The sequence below is a fragment of the Clarias gariepinus genome, chromosome 17, assembly GCF_024256425.1.
Source record: "Clarias gariepinus isolate MV-2021 ecotype Netherlands chromosome 17, CGAR_prim_01v2, whole genome shotgun sequence".
Classification (NCBI taxonomy): domain Eukaryota; kingdom Metazoa; phylum Chordata; class Actinopteri; order Siluriformes; family Clariidae; genus Clarias; species Clarias gariepinus.
Window position 1 is genome coordinate 218,297 of NC_071116.1, and position 22,040 is coordinate 240,336.

At 44.3% G+C, this 22,040-nt stretch overlaps 3 protein-coding genes across 3 annotated transcripts; 1 reads left to right on the plus strand and 2 right to left on the minus strand.

Moving 5' to 3' along the window:
* Positions 1–9,870: 9,870 nt before the first annotated feature.
* tm7sf2 (transmembrane 7 superfamily member 2) lies at positions 9,871–16,460 on the plus strand. Its single transcript, XM_053476337.1, has 11 exons — positions 9,871–9,972; positions 10,447–10,508; positions 10,615–10,811; positions 10,904–10,958; positions 11,040–11,234; positions 11,354–11,457; positions 11,611–11,730; positions 12,110–12,278; positions 12,361–12,441; positions 12,523–12,645; positions 16,282–16,460. The coding sequence occupies exons 2-11, from the start codon at positions 10,448–10,450 to the stop codon at positions 16,440–16,442; spliced, it is 1,266 nt and encodes a 421-aa protein (XP_053332312.1). The 5' UTR covers positions 9,871–9,972; position 10,447; the 3' UTR covers positions 16,443–16,460.
* znhit2 (zinc finger, HIT-type containing 2) lies at positions 16,319–19,002 on the minus strand. Its single transcript, XM_053476335.1, has 2 exons — positions 18,847–19,002; positions 16,319–18,445 (listed from the first exon to the last, which is right to left on the minus strand). The coding sequence occupies exon 2, from the start codon at positions 18,437–18,439 to the stop codon at positions 16,889–16,891; it is 1,551 nt and encodes a 516-aa protein (XP_053332310.1). The 5' UTR covers positions 18,440–18,445; positions 18,847–19,002; the 3' UTR covers positions 16,319–16,888.
* A 765-nt stretch (positions 19,003–19,767) lies between these two features.
* Positions 19,768–21,205, minus strand: mrpl49 (mitochondrial ribosomal protein L49). Its single transcript, XM_053476012.1, has 4 exons — positions 21,063–21,205; positions 20,354–20,498; positions 20,146–20,270; positions 19,768–20,054 (listed from the first exon to the last, which is right to left on the minus strand). The coding sequence occupies exons 1-4, from the start codon at positions 21,174–21,176 to the stop codon at positions 19,908–19,910; spliced, it is 531 nt and encodes a 176-aa protein (XP_053331987.1). The 5' UTR covers positions 21,177–21,205; the 3' UTR covers positions 19,768–19,907.
* Positions 21,206–22,040: the final 835 nt, after the last annotated feature.

A 22,040-nucleotide genomic window follows, 5' to 3' on the forward strand; every position in this document is an offset into this window, starting at 1 on the left:
AATAATAATAATAGATTTTATTTGTAGGCGCCTTTCATGACACTCAAGGACACCTTACACACCATAAAAAATAAATAATAATAATAAAAAATAAATAAATAAATAAATAATAATAATAATAATAATAATAAAATAAAATAAATAAATAAATAAAATAAAAAAACAACAACAATAGTAAAGGACAATATACAAGCAATGCAGTGTTAAAAGTATGTCTGCCTGAAGAGATGTGTTTTTAAACGGGATTTGAAAACAGAAATAGAGTTACTATTCCGGATATCAAGAGGTAGTAGATTCCACAGGTCAGGGGCAGCGTAGCTAAAAGCTCGAGATCCCATGGTTGCCAAACGCATACGAGGAAGAACCAAATTTGGTGACGATGATGATCTCAGATTTCTTGAAGGAGTATAGGTTAGGAGAAGATCTGTTAAATATGACGGAGCCAGATTATGTAATGCCTTATAAACAAAAAACAGAATTTTATAATGTATGCGCTGTTGAACAGGAAGCCAGTGTAACTGTTGAAGAACAGGAGTTATGTGGTCCATTGTAGGAGTTCTAGTTAGTATTCTAGCGGCTGAGTTCTGTACTAATTGTAACTTATGTAGGAGTTTTAGGGGAAGACCAAAAAAATAGAGCATTGCAATAATCGATGCGTGTGGTGACGAGGGCGTGTACCAGGATAGCAGCGCTTCTCATTGAGAGGGCCGGACGAAGACGGTTAATGTTTCGGATGTGGTAGTACGCTGTCCTAGTGAGTTTATTAATATGTGCTTCAAAGGATAGGGTGCTATCAAGAATAACACCCAAGCTTTTAACTTGTGTTGAAGGAGAGATTGTAGAACCATCGATACATAAGGAAAAACTATTGGCCTTCAATAGAGTATTTTTAGTGCCCACGAGGAGTATTTCAGTTTTACTACTGTTGAGTTTAAGAAGATTATTTGAGAACCAAGATTTAATTTCAGCTAAACAATTTGAAAGAGAAGATGGAGGAAGGTCAGAAGTAGGTTTGGAAGTAATATAAAGCTGGGTGTCGTCAGCATAACAATGAAATTGAACACTGTATTTCCGGAAAATGTTCCCCAAGGGCAATAAGTAGATGATAAAGGGTAAGGGCCCCAAGACTGACCTCTGAGGCACTCCTGCAGTGATGGGTAAAGGTGTAGATTTGATCTGGCCTAGCTGAACAAACTGAGTGCGGTAAGAGAGATATGAAGAAAACCAAGCCAAGGAAGTATCTACAATTCCAATGGACTTTAGTCTTTCTAATAGAATATTATGGGAGATGGTGTCAAATGCTGAGGTTAAATCAAGAAGTATTAAAATAGACAGAAGTCCTGAATCAGCTGCTACCAGAAGATCATTGGATATTCTGACAAGGGCAGTCTCAGTACTATGCTGAGGACGGAAACCTGATTGAAATTGTTCATATAATTTATTAATTGACAGGTGATCATGTACCTGTGCTGAAACAACCTTCTCTAGAATTTTTGATAAGAATGGCAGATTTGAAATTGGACGAAAATTATCAAAATTGTTTGGATCAGCACCTGGTTTCTTGAGTATAGGAGTTATTAATGCAGTTTTAAAGAAGTCTGATATCTCGCCCTTTCTTTTCATGTTTAATTGACCCTGTGCAAAAATATTACAGTCTGGTTACATCCGATCCAGTTAGAAACATATTTATCCTAATTAAAAATATCCATTATCATACCTGCACATTAAAATCAGCAACCAATCTAAATAACATTATTCTGAAGAAAGTATATGAGCTAGCTATTCCATTTCAACTAAATTTAACTTACAAACAGCTAGCCTAACATTACTTCCCCATATTAGCAAAATATTTGAGCATCGTAAATTAAATAGAATAACTTACATACATGGTATGTGCATGTAATACTAGCACAGATGAAGTATAGCGTTAACTGTCTAAAGTGCGAATTGATCTCTCTAATCTCATTAAGTTAACTGATGTCGTCGGCGCCTAGTTAACTTACACAGCGGATAATAAACGTTACTCAGCAAACACTTTTTGATAAACTATAAAACGTATTTCAAATATGATGTTTTATTATTCATCTTACCTTGAAACCATGCTCTTGTCTTCGGCTCGTCTTCGGCTCGTCTTCGATTCGAAAATAGCTTCAGCAGCGTTACCGGCAAAATTCAAAAACCTCTTTAGACAAATGAGATGTCAATCAGCATCAGGCACTGCCAGCAGCTCCGCCACTGAACCCTTCCATGCAAACCGTTCTTGTTCAGACTTCTTCTAATTGTGCTGTCAAGGACATTACCATTTAGTAAGCCAAGATGGTCTGAGATGTAGCTCTTTTTTGTAGGGTTTTTTGTATTTCTCTGAGCAATGCATGGTCTGACCTTGGGATGTAAGGCGATGTCCACTCCTGGGAGAATACAACTTTTGAATGCAAAAATCTTGAATGCATTCCACTTAATAATTATTTTTTAAGTTTAGGTTGAACAACAAATTGTTTGGGAATGGTTTTTCAACCTTTTCCAGATTGATGTCATGCAACAGTTACTTCTCCAAGACGACTGCTTATGTTTTTCTGTTTTGGCATTATGTTTAAACACACCTGAATGCTCCAGACCAGAAACCTGCTAAAACTTCTGCTTTTTGCTGCTTAGCCTAGTACTTAGAGCTATGAATTGAACATTTATGACATTTCTGTAGAACCTTCTCAGGTGTGTTCAGCAATGACACGTGATTATAATGCAGAATGTTCCTCACTTGGTTCTGTACACACGGTTCTGCACAAAGAGTGGTGGAGAGTGATGATGTAACAGCACCACTCTATTATAAAGACTGAACTCTGTTCATCATGCAGTCTAACCTGTTTCAATACACAGAATTTGCTTCTTTAAACCAAAACCTTAATTAAATGAACACACACATACACACACACACACACATATATAGTGTATAGTACATGTATATTATCATCATTATTAGGATCTGGGGTGGTACCCAGAAATTTTAAACATGCAGTTGTGCAGCCTTTGAAAAAAAAAAATGAAAAAAAACTAATCTTGATCTGTCTGTGTTTTCTAATTACAGACCAATCTCTAAGCTACCATTTCTGTCTAAGATTCTGGAGAAAGTAGTATATACACAACTAATAGGTTATCGTAATGAGCATGAAATTCTTGAGGTCTTCCAGTCTGGTTTTAAGGCTCTTCACAGTACCGCACGGCTCTGTTAAGGGTATTAAATAACATTTATCGTATTATCGATTCTGGTGATTTTGTGATTCTTCTGCTGCTTGATTTAACAGCTGCCTTTGATACAGTAGACCATGTCATCCTCCTGTCACGCTTAGAACACTGGGTGGGAATTAGAGGGACAGCTCTAGACTGGTTTAGATCCTATCTTATTGATAGAACATCTTCTATACCGCTTTATCCTGTAAAACATCTTCCAAGATGGCGCCGGTGAGGTCGGCTGCCGTCACGACTGCTCCGACCACCTTTTCTTTGTTTTTGTTCTTTAAGTTAGTTTACAGCGTTTTAAAACCGGCAAAATTACCACCATGGGGTACATTAGTTATGATAGAGACACTCTTGTTTCTATTGGTATACAATGTACTCACAATTCGACGTTTTTAACTCCGGATCCGAGCTGGCCGAGTGAGATCCTGAGGGACAACAAAGGACGCGACGCGAAGCGGCGGCCCCGAGGGAAACGAGCCGGCGTCAGGAACAGGCTGAGAGCACGTGCACACCGCACACCTCTGCCTAGCATCCTGCTCGCCAACGTCCAGTCACTGGAAAACAAGCTCGATGACCTCAGGGCCAGGATAAAGTTCCAGAGAGACATTCGGGACTGCAATCTCCTCTGCTTCACCGAGACATGGCTGAACCCAGCGGTGCCGGACCACGCCATCCAGCCGGCCGAGTTCTTCTCGGTTCATCGCATGGACAGGACGCGGGACTCGGGGAAGTCAAGGGGAGGCGGCGTGTGTTTAATGGTGAACAGCAGCTGGTGCAACAGCGCGAGCGTTGTTCCTCCCACACGCTCCTGCACACCAAACCTGGAACTACTGTCCATCATGTGTCGTCCTTTTTACCTTCCTCGGGAGTTTACATCGGTCATAATCAGCGCCGTTTATATTCCACCACAAGCGGACACGGACACTGCCTTATGCGAGCTGCATGAGGCACTCACACAGCACCAGACACAACACCAGGACGCTGCGCTTATTGTGGCGGGGGACTTTAACAGTGCCAACCTCAAACGCGCAGCGCCAAACTTTTATCAGCACATCACCTGCCCCACCAGGGGCGAAAGGACACTGGATCATTGCTACACCACAGTCAAGGACAATTACAAGGCACAATCTTGTCCACCGTTTGGTAAATCCAACCATGCCGCCATCTTCCTCATGCCAAAATACAAACAAAGGCTGAAACAGGAAGTTCCGGTTCAGAGGGAGGTCGCGCGCTGGACGGACCAATCGGTGGCCGCGTTACAGGACGCACTCGATGACGCAGACTGGGACATGTTCAGAAACAGCTCCGATGGTGACGTCAGCGTGTTTACGGAAGCGGTTGTGGGATTCATCGGGAAATTAGCGGACGATACCGTAGAAAAAAAGACTATTAAAACGTTTCCCAACCAGAAGCCGTGGGTGGATAAAACCATCCGCGACGCTCTGAGATCTCGCACTGCTGCCTACAACACGGGACTCGCGTCGGGGGACATGGAACCGTACAAGGCTGCGTCATACAGCGTCCGGAAGGCGGTGAAAGAGGCGAAGCAGCGCTACGGGAGGAAACTAGAGTCACAGCTCCAACAGAGTGACTCTAGGAGCCTGTGGCAGGGATTAAGAACAATAACAGATTATAAAGCACCAACATCCGGTATGATAAACGACGTGTCTCTGGCAGACGAGTTGAACACTTTCTATGCTCGCTTCGAGGCTGCAGCTAAGGACGCTAGCGATGCTAATGCTAGCGGCGCTAACGGCTGCAGACAGGAAGTCACTGCCAGCACCGGAAGCGCGTTCATCATCACCGAGCATGACGTGAGGAGAGCCTTCAAGAGAGTGAACACCAGGAAAGCAGCAGGACCAGACGGAATCTCAGGCCGTATTCTAAGAGCCTGCGCTGACCAGCTAGCACCTGTGTTCACTGAGATATTTAACATCTCTTTATCTCAGTCGGTGATCCCCACATGCTTCAAAGAGTCCATCATTGTTCCTGTCCCAAAGAAACCTCATCCTGCTTCCCTCAATGATTATCGCCCTGTAGCCCTCACTTCAGTAGTGATGAAGTGCTTTGAACGCCTGGTCAGAGACTTCATCATCTCTTCACTACCAGACACACTCGACCCACTACAGTTTGCTTATCGTCCAAACCGTTCCACGGACGATGCAATCTCTCATCTCCTCCATACATCTCTCACTCACCTGGACACTCGGAGGGGGAATTATGTGAAAATGCTCTTCATCGACTACAGTTCTGCATTTAATACCATAATTCCCTCCACACTTACCACCAAGCTGGAGCACCTGGGACTCAGCTCATCTATGTGTCAGTGGATCTCCAACTTCCTAACTGGCAGACCACAGGCAGTAAGGATGGGCGGACATGTCTCAGCCTCCCTCACTCTCAGTACTGGAGCCCCCCAGGGTTGTGTTCTGAGCCCCCTGCTGTACTCTCTGTACACCCACGACTGCGTGGCCACTACCAGCTCCACCACCATCATCAAGTTTGCTGACGACACTGTTGTGGTGGGCCTGATCACGAACAACGATGAGACGCCTACCTGGAGGAGGTTGGAAATCTGGAGAACTGGTGCCAGAGAAACAATCTCCTCCTGAACGTCAGTAAGACAAAGGAGCTGATAGTGGACTTTAGTACAAAGCAGGTGAGGAACTACCAGACCCCCGTCATCAACAGGAGCCCAGTGGAGAGAGTGGACAGCTTCAGATACCTCGGTGTTCACATCACGCAGGACCTGGCATGGTCCTGTCACATCAACACCGTGGTAAAAAAGGCCCGGCAGCGTCTCTACCACCTCAGACGCTTGAGAGACTTTAGACTGCCCTCCAAGGTGCTCAGGAATTTCTACTCCTGCACCATCGAGAGCATCCTGACGGGAAATATCACGACCTGGTTCGGGAACAGCACCATGCAGGACAGACGAGCTCTACAGAGGGTGGTGCGATCAGCTGAGCGCATCATCCGCATCGAGCTCCCTGACCTGCAATCGATTTACAGCAAGCGGTGCTTGACCAAGGCCAGGAAGATCGTGAAGGACCTCAGCCACCCCAATAACGGACTGTTTACTCTGTTGCGGTCTGGGAAGCGATTCCGCTCCTTGAAGGCCAACACAGAGAGACTGAGGAGGAGCTTCTTCCCGCAGGCGATAAGGTCTCTCAACCACAACCACACCACTATGCAGAACTACACAATATTTTCATAACTGGTCAAATCTATCAATCTTCTTACATCCATGAACACTATGGACAATTACACGCTCACCTTCCTTCATATATACACTACATGTCGTACGTTACATCCTGGACCATTGCACAAAGACACTTTAATAACTTTGCACACCTACCTTCACAACTACACTACATTTTACAGTTTTACGTTTACATCCTGGACCAGTGCACAAAGACACTTTAATAACCTCTGCACTAAGACACTTTGCTCTATGCATATTTGCACACACCGTACAGTATATTTCAATTTGCACAGTATATTTCTATTTTGTACATCATATTTCCATTTTTATTTTTAGTTCTATTTTTTCCTAGCACATTTCTATTTTAATTTTTAGTTCTATTTTTCCTAGTTTAATTTAATTTTTTAATTTAATTTCTATCGTATTTCTTTTATTCATATTTATTTCTTATTTGTAAAATTTAACTCTCTTTTAGGGTCAATGGCAGTCGTATAATGCATTTCACTACATTTCGTACTGTGTATGTTTGTGTATGTGACAAATAAAATTTGAATTTGAATTTGAATTTGAATTCAGGGTCACAGGGACCTGGAGCCTATCCCAGGAGGTTTAGGGCACAAGGCAGGGTATGCCCTGGACAGGGTGCCAATCCATCGCAGCAGATTAGACTCCTGATGTTAAATTAGAAACCTGACATTAGAGTAGACTCTTGTAGTAAGATTAGACCCCTATCATTAGGTTAGACTTCTGGCTTTGGTTTAGACCCCTGAGGTTAGTTTACACTTCAGGTGTTAAATTAGTCTTCTTGGGTTAGATTAGACTTCAAATTTTATATTAGACTCCTGACATTAGATTAGACAACTGACGTTGGATTAGGCTCCTGATGATAGATTAGACTCCTGGTGTTACATTAGACTCCTGATGTTGAATTAGATCCCTGACATTAAAGTAGACTCCTATAGTTAGTTTAGACCCCTAGTGTCAGGTTAGACTCCTGGCTTTAGGTTAGACCTCTGAGGTTAGATTAGACTTCAGGTATTAGATTAGTCTCCTCGGGTTAGATTAGACTTCTGTTGTTAGATTAAACTTCTAGTTTTAGATTAGACACATGCCGTTAGATAAGACTTCTGTATTTAGTTTAGACTCATGCCATTAGATTAGACTTCTGTATTTAGATTAGACTCTGCTGTTAGATTAGACTCCTGTATTTAGATTAGACTGTGCCGTTAGATTAGACTCCTGGTGTTAGATGACACTCCTAATGTTAGATTAGACCCTGACATTAGATTAGACCGCTAATGTTAGATTAGGTTCCTGGTTTTGGATTAGACTCTGAAGGTCAGATGGAGAACAGATTCAGTGCAGAACACCTTACTTCAATTGACCTTGGGTGTTAGGGCTAAAGGTGCCTGTGTGTGTGTGTGTGTGTGTGTGTAAGAGTATATGTACAAATATTGCACATTTTAAAAGAATCAGAAGTGCGTGTGTGTGTGTGTGTGCGCACGCGCATGTGAGAGAGAGAGTGAAAGACAGAGAGAGAGAGATTCTCACGCTGAATCATAGAGCTGATAGACGTGTAGATGTGTGAAACCTAAATTTCTCTCTTTCACACACACACACACACACACACACACACACAGGTGAGAGTGGTGATTATGAAAGCAGTAAGCCGGCCAATTTGCATTTTTAAACATACTAATCAGTATCACTCAAACTCACACCCCCACACACAGACGCACGTATACACACACACACACACACAGAGTTCAGTGCTGCTCCATTGGGAAAAAACTGGATGTCATGGCAACAGTACTGGGCATCTGTATTACTGTAGAGAGACAGACAGAGAGACAGACAGACAGCTGGGTTATTAGTAAGTGAAGAATTAGAGATGTGTATTGTGAAACAGCACACACACACACACACACACACAGACACACTTCCTTCTGCAGGGACAGGAAGTGATGCACTCTCCAGGTCACCATAGCTACTGAACACAGGGATATGGTGTGTGTGTTTGAGAGAGAGAGAGAGAGAGAGAGAGAAGGTGTGAGACAGGCTGATCAGACAGACAGGAGTGTGAGCACATCAACATTAATAACACACCTGTCTGTATGATCACCTGTCTATCAGACCATCAGTCTCCACTTTACACACCCACACAACCTGGCTCTGACTCACACACACACACACAGACACAGACACAGGTGAGAGTGTAGAGGAGGTATGTCGCCACCTGCTGGTAAAACAGCCACAATGTTTATTCAATTGAATGTATAGATTGTAAATACTTTCGTTTATCTGTTACTTAATAATAATAATAATAATAATATCCTGAGTGTAGGATCTCCAATAGGATTGATTCTTCACGGCGGATGTGTTATTACTGCATCACTTGATCAGTTCCATCAACACCTCGAACCCTCGGGTACAGTCGAGTGTCTGCGTGTTGGTGAGCGCGTGACCCCGGGCGAGTCTCTTCAGTAACAGGTGAAACTCTTCAGGGGTCAGGAGCCGGTCACGTGTCAACAGATTCGCGGGTTTATTACAGTAAGAACGTTAGAAATGTTACTGTCGAATCCTCTAGGGAGTAAAAGGGGTTTATTACGAACCATATTGAGTTCATTGTTCCAGAGGGGCAGTTTGTGAGGAGAGAATTTGTGAGAAAAACGTAGTTTCCAGACTATAAGACGCCGCTGGTGAAACCCGGAGAAATTAATCTACAAGAGTTTGTTGTTGTTTATTAGATTTAGCCGGAGCGCGCGTGGAGTAAACTAGCGTTACCGAGGACACCAGCGGTGACGTCACTACGATTGGTGCGCCTCAGACTGCTCTCTCATTGGCCAGATAAGGGGTGAGGGGCGTGACCACTATGGCGTGCTCTGCGCTCTCATTGGCTCACTGCTCCCCGCTCCACGCTCTTGTGATGCACGCGCTGGATCCTTATTGGTCAGCTACAAATCATTAACTCGTGGAGCTTTACGCATGGTCCCGCCCACGGCTTCCGAGCGCTGAGTGACGGGAAGTTTGAATCATTTTAGTGACTCGGTTCTTTGAATCTCGTTCAATAAAATGAACAAATCCTTTTTTTGAGTCATTTAGTTCATTTCGTTCTTTTGCTCAGAAATAAATTAAAATGTTGCGTTTTAAATAAACAGACCCCCAACACGTCCACATACACACATTTAGTCTATAGTTCCAATTATATTACACTGCAGATAAGGAGATATTATAATAAACAGAATGAGCAGCTCACGGTCACATCCAACCGGACCGTCTTTGTCACGTGACTCCCATAAACAAGAACGAACGACTCGGACTGAAAGACTCTTCAGATGAACCGCTCGGTTCTGTTTCCCGTATATAACCTACGGAGGGTTTGCGATGCTTTGCGCATGCGCGTCCAGTAGACCATGAATGAATCATTCTGTGAGAGACTCGTTCATGTGAGTCACATTAAAGATTCATTCAAAAAGAACCAGGAGTTCATGAACAACCATCACTACAGTGGCCAGCGCGCGCGGAGAGGGAAGGTAAGTGCGCGCGCACACACACACACACACACACACTGAGGTATAAAGTGTACAGTAAACTTACAGTAACATGAGAGAGTTCTGTTAGTGTTAAACTTAATAAATCTTCACTTTGTGTAACATTTTATATCAAATAATTCATTAATATAAATAATGTTATAATAATATACTGTGTTTATATTTATATTTAAAATAATATAATATCCATCTGTCATTTCTTTATTTTAGTTATTATTCCTGATACACTGTGTGTGTGTGTGTGTGTGTGTGTGTGTGTGTGTGATTTCTGACCAGTGTTTATTAATCAGAAACCTGTGTGTTTCAAACTGGTTCAAAAGTTTCAAACTACAAACAGTTCATCAGCGTAGGTGTGTGTGTGTGTGTGTGTGCGTGTGTGTGTGTGCGTGCGTGCACTTTACTCTGTGTAAATGATAATGGTGTGTGTGTGAATACTTTCTGCTCTCATTTAAACAGGATGAAGTCCAACAAACACAAGGCACCACACACTACTGACACAGAGTTTGGAGGAGTTACAGGTAAGACGTAGTTTCAGATCACACACACACACTCACACACACTCAGTCTCATCACACAGGATGGACGATAAGGGCAGATGTGAACAGGACGTGTGTGTGTGTGTAGGTGCTGCATGTATTATAGTGCTCCTCCCCCTCACTGTGCTCTTCCTGCTGAGTGTGTGTGTGTCTGAGGAGGGCGCTGTGCTGCGCTGGCCCCCCCCACTGCCCCCCCACTCTGACCTCTTCGACCCCCGAGCTGTGTTCATCATCACTGTGTGGATCAGCACACACACACTGCTCTACCTGCTCCCAGTCGGCAAGGTGAGCGCACGCACGCACGCACGCACACACACACACACACACACACACACACAGTGTGTACACAGAGAACGCAGTGTGTTTTCTCTCCCCAGGTGTCCGAGGGTTTAGTTCTCAGGGATGGAAACAGACTGAAATATCCGATAAACGGTAACAAGGTTCTCCTCCGTCATGGACTACATTTCCCACAATGCTGTGTGTCACGGCAGCGTTCCTCTGTGTGTGTTTTAGGGTTCCATGCGCTGTGTGTGACGACAGTGTTGGTGTGTGTGTGCGCGGGAGTGGGCGTACCCCTGGCGCTCCTCTATGAGCTGATGGTGCCACTGGCGGTGTGTGCAGTGGGCGTGGCCTTCCTGCTCTCTCTCTACCTGTACACTCGCTCCTTCTGGGCTCCTCCACATGAACTGGCCCTCGGGGGAAACACAGGTGAGTGCACAGGGGCATGATGGGAAACGGAGTTTTACATAAAACCTTGTACTGTAACACACTGTAAAACCACCATCACTGCTCTGTGTGTGTGTGTGTGTGTGTGTGTGTGTCTGCAGGTCATCCTGTGTATGATTTCTTTATGGGACGGGAGTTAAACCCACGCATCGGCTCATTCGATCTGAAATACTTTTGTGAGTTGAGACCAGGATTAATTGGTTGGGTGAGAACACACACACACACACACACACTTTATATACTTGGACACATGATAAAATATGAACTAGAGCTAGAAACACTCCTGCGCCCATCAGTCTAAACACAAACAACATACCCTTATTTACTGTGTGTGTGTGTGTGTGTGTGTGTGTGTTAGGTGGTGCTAAATGCAGTGATGTTGATGAAGGAGGTGGAGCTCAGAAGATCTCCGTCAGTGTCAATGCTGCTGGTCAACGCCTTCCAACTCCTCTATGTCACTGACGCTCTATGGAACGAAGTGAGGACACCACACGGGGAGACACCACACGGGGAGACACCACACGGGGAGACACCACACGGGGACACACCACACGGGGAGACACCACACGGGGACACACCACACGGGGAGACACCACACGGGGGACACACCACACGGGGGACACACCACACGGGGACACACCACACTGGGAGACACCACACGGGGAGACACCACACGGGGAGACACCACACGGGGACACACCACACGGGGAGACACCACACGGGGACACACCACACGGGGACACACCACACTGGGACACACCACACGGGGGACACACCACACGGGGGACACACCACATGGGGACACTCATGGGGTTTTCACCCTGGTGTGTGTGTGTGTGTGTGTGTGTGTCCTGCAGGAGGCAGTGTTGAGCACCATGGACATTGTGCACGATGGTTTCGGCTTCATGCTGGCGTTCGGTGACCTGGTTTGGGTTCCGTTCACATACAGCCTCCAGGCAGCCTTTCTAGTGTCTCACCCTCACACCCTCACTCCCTTCGGTGCCCTCGCCATCATCCTGCTGAACGGTAATTTAGGCCACGCCCCTCACGACAGACACACAACACTGCAGAGCGCTCACACACAACACACACCTCTCTCTGCTTTCAGGAATCGGATATTACGTCTTCCGCAAGTCCAACTCTCAGAAGAACCTCTTCAGGAGAGACCCGACACACAGCAGCGTCCGGCGTGAGTCTCGAATACACACACACACACACACACAAGTACACCCTAACCGAGGCTCTGAGCTCTGTTATGTTAATGTTGTAGATTTAGAAACAATCGCCACGGCAACAGGAAAGCGGTTGTTGGTGTCGGGATGGTGGGGGTTCGTCAGACACCCCAATTACCTTGGAGACCTTCTGATGGCACTAGCGTGGTCTCTGCCTTGTGGTCAGTCACACACACACACACTCACACACACACTACATTATTATATATCAGGATTCGCAGATTTAATGGCTGCTTATAACTTATAAGTTGATCTTTTATTGAGTTTATCAGTTTAACATTTTTAAGGAAAAAACTGAAACAGAAATGATGTTTTTACTCTTCAGTGATTAAAGTCACAGCTTAGGGTCTGTGCAGTGTGTGTGTCTGTGTGTGTGTGTGTGTGTGAGAGATACAGCTCTCAGAGGAAAACTACAGCAGGTTAAATGTAATAATGAATGTGCTGCTGTCATACAGACCGTGTGTGTATAAATAAATTATATATATATACAAAAGTTTTAGAACACTTGCAAATTTCTTTGTTTTTGTTTAGTGATTTATTTTCTACATTCTACAACAATACTGAGGATTTCAAAACTATAACATAACACATCTGGAATTAGGTAATTACGTAACAACAACAAAAACAACAGTTAGTTGTTATTTTAAGACACAGAGGTCGGCCTTTCTGTAATAGTTCTTGCAAGAACAGTACTGTGTCAAGTGCATTTGCAAAATCCGTCCAGCACCATAATGAAACTGGCTCTCATGAAGGCCGTCCCAGGAGGGCGAGACCAAAACCTACCTCTGTCTCAGACCAGAAGTTCATTTAGAGTTATCAGCCTGAAAAATGACCAATTAACAGCACCTGAGATTAGAGGCGTTATGAAGTCTTTACAGAGCAGAAGTAGCAGAAACATCTCACCATTAACTGTTCAAAGGAGATTAATGCATTTTTAGACGCCTTCAGCATTCCTTTACAATGTAGAAAGAAGTAAACTTCAGGAACCATCATGGAGTTAGAAAGTGTTGAACGGTAGTGTGTGTGTGTGTGTGTGTGTGTATGTATATATTAGGGCTGCAACTAACGATTATTTTGATAATCGATTAGTTGGGCGATTATGTTTTCGATTAATCGATTAATCGGATAAAACCAAACCGCTTCTTAAATTTGATATTTTGCTTATAACTATTAAAAAAAAACATAAATCAGGGTATTATTTATGTATGAAAAATAAACTTTTAAAAATGCAAAAGCCACATATAGAGTTTAATAATCTTTAATTTTGACATTTTAAACCTTAAATGAAATGTAGTATATAATATATACAGTTTATATATATATATATATATATATATATATATATATAAATATATATATATATATATACACACACACACTGTGTGTGTATATATATATATATATATATATAGTTTAAAAAATACACTTATATATTCAGTTGTTAGGATATAAACAGCTAAAATAATGTAATTTTGTATAATAAAACTATGTATGTATAAGTAAAACCACAGTAATTACAAGTTAACTTTGTAGTGGACTATAAAAAAACTGTAGAAATGCAAAAAGCTAATAATCACAAATGTACTGTTATTTGCGTTCGCTGAAAACCACAACAATCACTAAATGTAATATTCTACTGTTATTCGCACTGTGTAATTTAAGATAATTCTAAGTAGCGCCATTTAACTAATCACTATTGCTCATGAGGTGATTGCGCAAGGTGATGCTAGCGAGTAGCACGTGAACAGATCTAGCGCGACTGTCCCGAAGTTAGCGAACAGTTTTTAAAAAAACACTTAAACTATACCACTTTTACACGATGAAGAGATACAGTTTTTACCGACCCTGCTGACGTTTCGCCATCCGTAACACCAACATGTTTTCTTTTTAAGTGTTCGTGCATGACATGCCATGAGAGCTCGGTCTTGCATAGCGTGCAGGTTACCGTCTTCTTAGAGGCTTTTAATGTGAACTGCTATCAAACCTTGGAGGACCTCGGGGTGCGCGCTTTTACTTGCAGAGGCTCCTGTAACATCCATTGCGCGAGCGGCTGTGTATCTGTGTGTATTTGTGCATCTTATGGTCGCGCGCCTCAGTGACGTGAGCAGCCCAACTAATCGATAACGGCATTCGTTGACAACGAATTTCATTATCGATTTTATCGAATAGTTGTTGCAGCCCTAGTATATATATATATATATACACACACACACTTCCAGTCAAACGTTTGTACACCCCTCCATGCTCATTCCTGATGTTTATTTCTCTCTACACTGTAAAACAATACTGTCAGGGGTAGCTCAGTGTAATGGGATAAAAATGTAAGTCGCTCTGGATAAGAGCATCTGCCAAATGACTAAATGTAAAATGTAAATGAAGGCGTTTATTATCTAAAACACAAAATAATCTCCTCTGAACAGTTGATATTGAGATGTATATCTGCTCCTTCTGCTCTGTAAAGCTTCATAACGGCTCTCATCTGAGGTGCTGGTTGTTAATTGGTGATTTCTGAGGCTGGTGACTCTAATTAAACTTCTCCTCTGCAGCAGAGCTCAGTTTTGGTCTTCATGAGAGACAGTTTCATCATCATGGAGCTCGATGGGTTTTGACACAATACTGTTCCGTTCCAGAACAGCTGACCTTCATATCTTAGAATAACAACTGACTGTTAATGGTACTTAATTATTTAATTCCATGTGTGTTAGTTTTGAAAAATCTCCAGTTTTGTTCTAGGAAGTCAAAAATAATTTACTAAACAAAAACAGAAATTTGCAGGTGACCCCAAACGTTTGAGTGTCAGTGTGTGTGTACATACATACATACAGTACACACATGGTGTTTTCACACCTCAGTCACACACGGTGAGTTGGAGACGCGTTAAGTTGTCCTGTGACGTCGTGGATCTTTCAGTCAGTGCCAGTGGAGACGCGAGTCAGCAGCGAGACGATGTGATCAGGACACTCGGGCCGGTCCGTCTGATCCGTCTGTACTGCAACTCTGTGTGATGATTTTACAAATGTCTGGATTCAGTGTTATTAGTGAACAAAATTTTTAACGATCTTAGTTAAGGACACTGAGCTGCCTGTCAATGTGTGAACAGTTTGGCGCCACCAGGAGGATTACAGAGGAACGGGATAATCATGTATAAATGAAAAGTTTATTTCAGAAATGTGATTTTGGAGTGAGTGTGGTGATACATTCATCTCCATACAAAAGAACTGATACAGAACTGAGTCTTTTTTCATCGTCTCTAATTTAATGTCAAATATTAAACGCTCTGAAGTCGACAGATCACGACCGAGCCGAGCGTCTGCAGACGAGACGAGCCCCGTCTGTCTGTCACAGTATTCTCCTTTAATGGGATTATCACAGAAACACTGCCACCTACAGGACTGGAGCAAAAGATTAACAAAACGATTTGTACATTTAAACACGACAATCTGAGTTACAGTGTTTGAGTGTTTATTAGATAATGTTTGTAGGTTTTATTTTTATAAATTTATTATAAACACTGTAGTAAATTCAGCTGCCGAGAGAAATCAGACATCAAACAGCAGCCAGAACAGAATAGATGATCTGTGTGACTCACAGCTCTGCTGCGAAAAAGTGCTGGTTTCAAGAGCCGTAGACACACACGCACACACACACACACACGCACACGATCACACAATTTAAATAACGTGGGTTATTTGTATTATTATTTATTTTTATATTTCAGTTTACTGTTTCATAGACACTGACACCCTGTTACCCCCCTGTTACCCCCCCTGTTACCCCTATGCCCCCCCCTCCCCCAGGGTTCTCCCACATCCTGCCCTACTTCTACGTGCTGTACTTCAGTGTGCTGTTGGTGCACAGGGAGGCGCGAGACGAGCGGCAGTGCAGAGCCAAGTACGGGGCGGCGTGGGAGGCGTACTGCAGACGCGTGCCCTACAGGATCGTTCCCTACGTCTACTGAGCTCACACACACACACTCGCAGTAATAAAGCCTACAGATGGACTCGAGCTGTAACACACACCAATCTCACAGAGTCTCAGCCACACACACACTGCGGTCCTGCGTTAGGCGTCTACACACTCGGGTGGGTCTGTGGGCGTGGCCCTGAGCTTCATCTGTGTGTAAATCAGGCGGAACGAGGCGAGTGACGGAGATTCTAATTTATAAAAAACAATTTTAGGAAAATTATGAGTTTTAAACCCATGCGAGTGCGCGCACACACACACAGACTGCAGTGGTGTACCGTGTAGGGATCAGAACACAATTTAGGGAATGTGAGAGAGAATTTATTACTGTCAGGAACAAAGTGCGTGTTTGTGTGTGAGAGACATTTTTTATAAATGTTGTTATAAGAAAATAAACTGTATTATGGTTGTATCGAGACGCTGCTGTAATTCTTAAATAAATTAAATCTCTTCAATCAGGACTTTCCCTCGCTCTCGTCTCTGCTTCCTGTTCTCCTCCACCCACTTCCTGTCTCTCTCCATCACCTGTCTCTCACCCGTCTGTCTCTGATACTCAGACCACGCCCATCTGGCCAACCCCCTGAGTGTAGGCGTGTTCTCATTGACCCACGCCTGCAGGAACTCGCACTTCTTCCCTGCCAGCAAGCAGGTCCTCCTAAAGTGGGCGTGGTCTCGTGGAGCCGCGATGCGCGCCCCGCTGAGCGCCGAGCGCAGGTGAGCGAGGGCGGAGAGCGCGTACCCCGTCCTGTCGCCCTCGCTCGCTCCACTCAGGATGTGAGCCACGCCCTCCACTGCACTCAGCGCCGAGTCAGAGTCGTAGCGTTCTGCGGAGACGGACGCCATCGCGGCGCTCAGAGCCTCGGGGGACGAGCCGAACGTCCGGCCGCGTCCCAGACACTCGGACACGGAGAGGAGGAGCCGCGTGAACTCCAGCAGCTGCTGCGTCTCAGACACGTCCCCGTTAAAGAGGCGGAGCGTGAAGGCGTAACCGTACAGAACGTTCACCAGGCCGAACTTTACCAGCGGGGACGGAGAGGCGGAGCAAAGAGACGACAGTGGTGGGATTTCACTGCTGATTGGAGGAGGAGCATCTCTGCTTCCCGCCTTTTTTACCTTCTGCTTCTCCACCTTCTTTTTCAGGGGCGATGCGGGCTCTGGTGCCGCGTCCACGTCTCCATCCTCGCCTTCCTCCAAGCTATTGGTCTCTTCATCCTGTTTCTCCTGCTGGAGTTCCTCGATCAACATCACGTGGTCTCGCTCATGCTCCTCCCACCACGGCCGCCATATTGGAACCAGAGCGCCAATCCCGCCGTCCTTCAGCAGCTGTTCAAACTTCTCCTTGTCCTTCTGAGGCAGGAGCGTCCACAGTTCGTCTTCAGTCAGAGACTCGATATTGAGTCCTGAAAGCCTTGTTTCTACATCGTCCTCTTCCTCGCCCTCCTCTTCCTCACCGTCTGTCTGTCTGAGTCTCTGCAGGATGTCCTGCACCTCTTGCTCGTGTCCTTCCTCTCCACCCTCCTGAATCTCGGCTAGTCTGGACAGCAGCGTTAGCGTCTCCGCATCTCTCTCACTCACTTGACTTTCGTTGTTCCCAGTCAGCTCTCTCATGACTCCGCCCACTCCCCCCTCCGCCTGCCGCATCCTCAGCAGGATGTCCCTCATGTTCCTCCTGTCCTTGTGCTCCGCCGTGCCGCGCCGCCGCAGCTCCTGAGACACGCAGTCTTTATAGAACTGCTCGGAGCACGCGGTGTGAGCGGCACCGCGATAACAGGACAGTGCGCAGTAGGGGACGTTACAGCGGGGGCAAGTGTACCGCGCCGGGGCACTGAGACACACGCCACATGGTTGTAATGAGGAGGAGGACGAAGACGTGTCCTGTCCCTCCGCGGGAGTCGGGTCCGAAACTCCGCCTTCACTCGTCTGCTCGGGTTCTGTCTCCATCAGTAACGTCCTCACCAAGTCCACTGTTCTCCGTCTCCACACACTCTCCATCACACACTGCAGAGAGACACAGGACACACACACACACACACACACACACACACACACACACACTTTAACTTGAATTGTTCAGGTTTTGGTGTTACTTAGTGACCAGGGTGTTCCTCTGATTAAACTGCTCAGGTTTCACACACACACACACACACACTCCGTCCTGTGACTTTACATCAGGAGTGTTTTAATGATTAAACTAATAAATAAACTCAGATTTAGAGAATCAGATCAGAAGCTGCAGTTCGAGGTCCAGAGACGTTAAACTCTGACGTCATCATCTAGAATTAACTAACTCATGTTCAGTTCCCGCTGATTAATTTCTCCGTTTTAGACAAACGATCTATAAACGATCATTATAATAAATGTGTAATAAATAAAGTTAAACGTGTTTAATAAAAACTCACCGTTTAGTGAACGCACGAGACACGCCACAGTCAACATGCAGAGCCGTCGCGGTTTGATGACGTCACCTTAAATTAAAAGCGGAATCCCGTGCGCACTGTAGCTGCGCACATTTTGCGCAGGATTCAGCACCGGAGGATCTTCTGTAGGGACTTACACCTTACACTAAACTGTTAATAAAAAGGTAAAAACAATAATAATAATAATAATACAACTCTAATTACTCTCTGTGAATCTCCTGCAGTCCTTAGATCTCTGTCTGAAGTTTAATCTGCACCATCAGTGAATGTAAATGTGGAGTAAAAGTGATGTTATGAACAGTTATGTGTGGGATTTAATAATCTACTGTAAAATAATCTACTAATGCGCTACTGTCTCAATGTAAACAAACACCTGCACCAATAGATATTAATTAGAAAAGATAAAGTGAATATTTTGACTGGGATTAGTTCATATTTTCACTTTGGCTGAAATAACAGCGCTGAAGTGGTATAAGTGAATTTTAACACGCTGGAGTGGTTTTAAGACAAAACTTCATCTTTATCCTTTGATCTACTTTTTCCATTTCTCATCTGTGATTCACTCTCCGATTACCGAACAGGGAGTGTATTTGTCTGAGCACCAAAGAAGGACAACTTAGTGTAAACAAGGCGTAAGATACTCAACCTTACAGAATGGGATTTCTTTGTATTAATAAGTTAGACAGAGAGTTCTGCTGTACAGAGAGACACACAGACATGGACGTGGGCTTCAACCTCAAATAATAATAATAATAATAACATCACTGATTACATTTAAGATCAGATTATTATTAGATTTAACATTTTAACTGTTTCTACAAATTCTGTACCGTCAGGGACGTGAGGAAAGTGAGAAGTGAGAGGCGGGTAATGTGTGACGGGTCAGCGATGAAACATAGTGTGTCTGTTTAGCAGTGGACCTTTATTTTTACACAGCTATACACATCAGGAAACACATCTGGTGTTATACACAATCATAGCTGTTCTTTATTAAATCTTATTGAAGTTTATCAGTAATAATAATAATAATAATTCTGTGTGGATCAGAAGCCCAGCTTCAGCAGCCACTCCTTTAGCTCCGTATCGAACTGGCCTTTAATGCGGATGCTCATGGTGACCTCGTTGACCTTGGTGGGCGGCTCTCTGCCCGTCAGCTGCTGCAGATGTCCCTTTAGATCTTTATTGAGAGCCTGAAACACAAACAGCCGGTGTGTGTGAGACCATATAACACACACAGAGACTCAGAGACAGAGCAGCACTCAGGAGGAGCTGTAAACCCACCCAGATGTCTCCCTCCACCTTCCTCACGACGGTGCTTTTCTGGTTTCCGTGTTTGATGTCGGAGTAAACGGGAACGTTGTGCATTCTGGAGCGCCGGATGGTGTAGGGCAGCGCCGGAGGGGTTTCTGAAATAAAGACATTCATCAGCACAGGGGAAGATGGATCACAAGCTTCATTAGGGGACACCAGGAAGTGCAGATTACAGTACCTGAGGGCGGGGTCCATCCTGAGGGGGCGGGGCCTGCGTGTTTGGGTGGCGGTGGAACGCGTACCGGAGGAATCAGTCGCTCCACAAAGCAGAACTCGTCTGTGCTCTCGATCACGGAACCTCCTGTGTGCGAGCTGCTGTGTGTCTAAACCACACCCACAAAACATGACATCATCATAGCACCACATGTGCAAATGACATCATTATGACATCACTGTCTCTGAGTTTAATGCTGCTTTAATCAAACATTGTTTCCTCTAATGATGCTGGTAAAACTCTCTCTCTCTCACACACACACACACACACACACACATTACCTTTTAAACAAGTAGATTCAATTAATCTCATGAGTTTGATGGTGTTTAATTTAAACAGGATTAGACTATTTGCTCTTTTAAACATCAATAAAGAGTTAATGATTATAAATTAATTATAATAAAAGACCAATAATAAACTAAACCTCTCTCCTGCCTGCTGTAACTTCAGATTCCTCTGATGTTTTATGTGTGTAATTAGATTTGAAGGTTCAGACAGAAGATGAAACACTAAACTTTACTCTGAGTTTATTACATTCTGAACATCTGCAGAAGTAAAAACAGCTTCATGTTTATTACACACACACACACACACACACTTAGCATGAAGCTAACGGAGCTAAGCTCCAGGTTAGTGAGAGAAGCGCGCGGATACTGCGAGCGAGCGGGGTGACCTGTGCGCGCGCTGCTGCTGCGGTCTGAATCCTCGCGCCTGAAGAGGTGAACGTGCTTCTTCTCCACACACTCTTACTGAGAGTCACACAGACGCTGCGCGTGGACGCCGCCATCTTGTTCTTCCGCCCTGCGCATGCGCACAGACACACAGGTTCTACACACGATAATGTATATCGCGTTCCGGTGTGTGTGTGTGTGTGTGTGTGTGTGTGTGTGTGCTGCCCTCTAGAGGACAATAAAGGTGCTGCAGGAGGCGCTAGATTTCTACATTTAAAGGCGTTTATTGACGTGACAAAAAATTTACATCCGATTTACCAAAGATCAGAAATAAAGCACAAGATAATAACAGGATCAGAGAATAAAGGTAATAATGAATTAATGTATATAAAATAAATTAGTACAGACATTTAATTAAAGATAAAGTGACTCGTAAACAAAAGGAAAAAAGGAAAGCGAAAAAACATAATAATAATAATAATAATAATAGTGATCAGTGCGTATTTATTTGTGTGTGTGTCCATATGCGTGTGTGTGTTGCTAGTGCGCTCTCTCTCCCTGTTGGTGGGGCAGTTGGTGCAGATCTGTGTGTGTGTGTGTGTGTGTGTGTTACTGTGTCGCTTCGTCACTACGGCCAGACGGAACTCACTCACTGTATACAGGGTCACCAGGGGCGGAGCCGAACCCAGGGCACTCAGGGCACAAGGTGGACAGGGTGCCAATCCATCGCAGGGCGCACGCGCGCACACACACACACACACTCTTATTCACACACTATGGGAACTAATTATTAAATAAAACATTTCTGTCATTCTAATAAATTCTAATTCAAAAATTTGGAAATTAGAGAAATATCTTTTTTGCAGTGGTGTGTGTAAGCTTGGTGTGTATTTCAAAGGTAGACTTAAATGTAGAAGCTGCTGTTCTGCTCGAGTTAAGAGTGAAATGTTCCCACACTGAGGACTTTTGCTGAAGGTGCT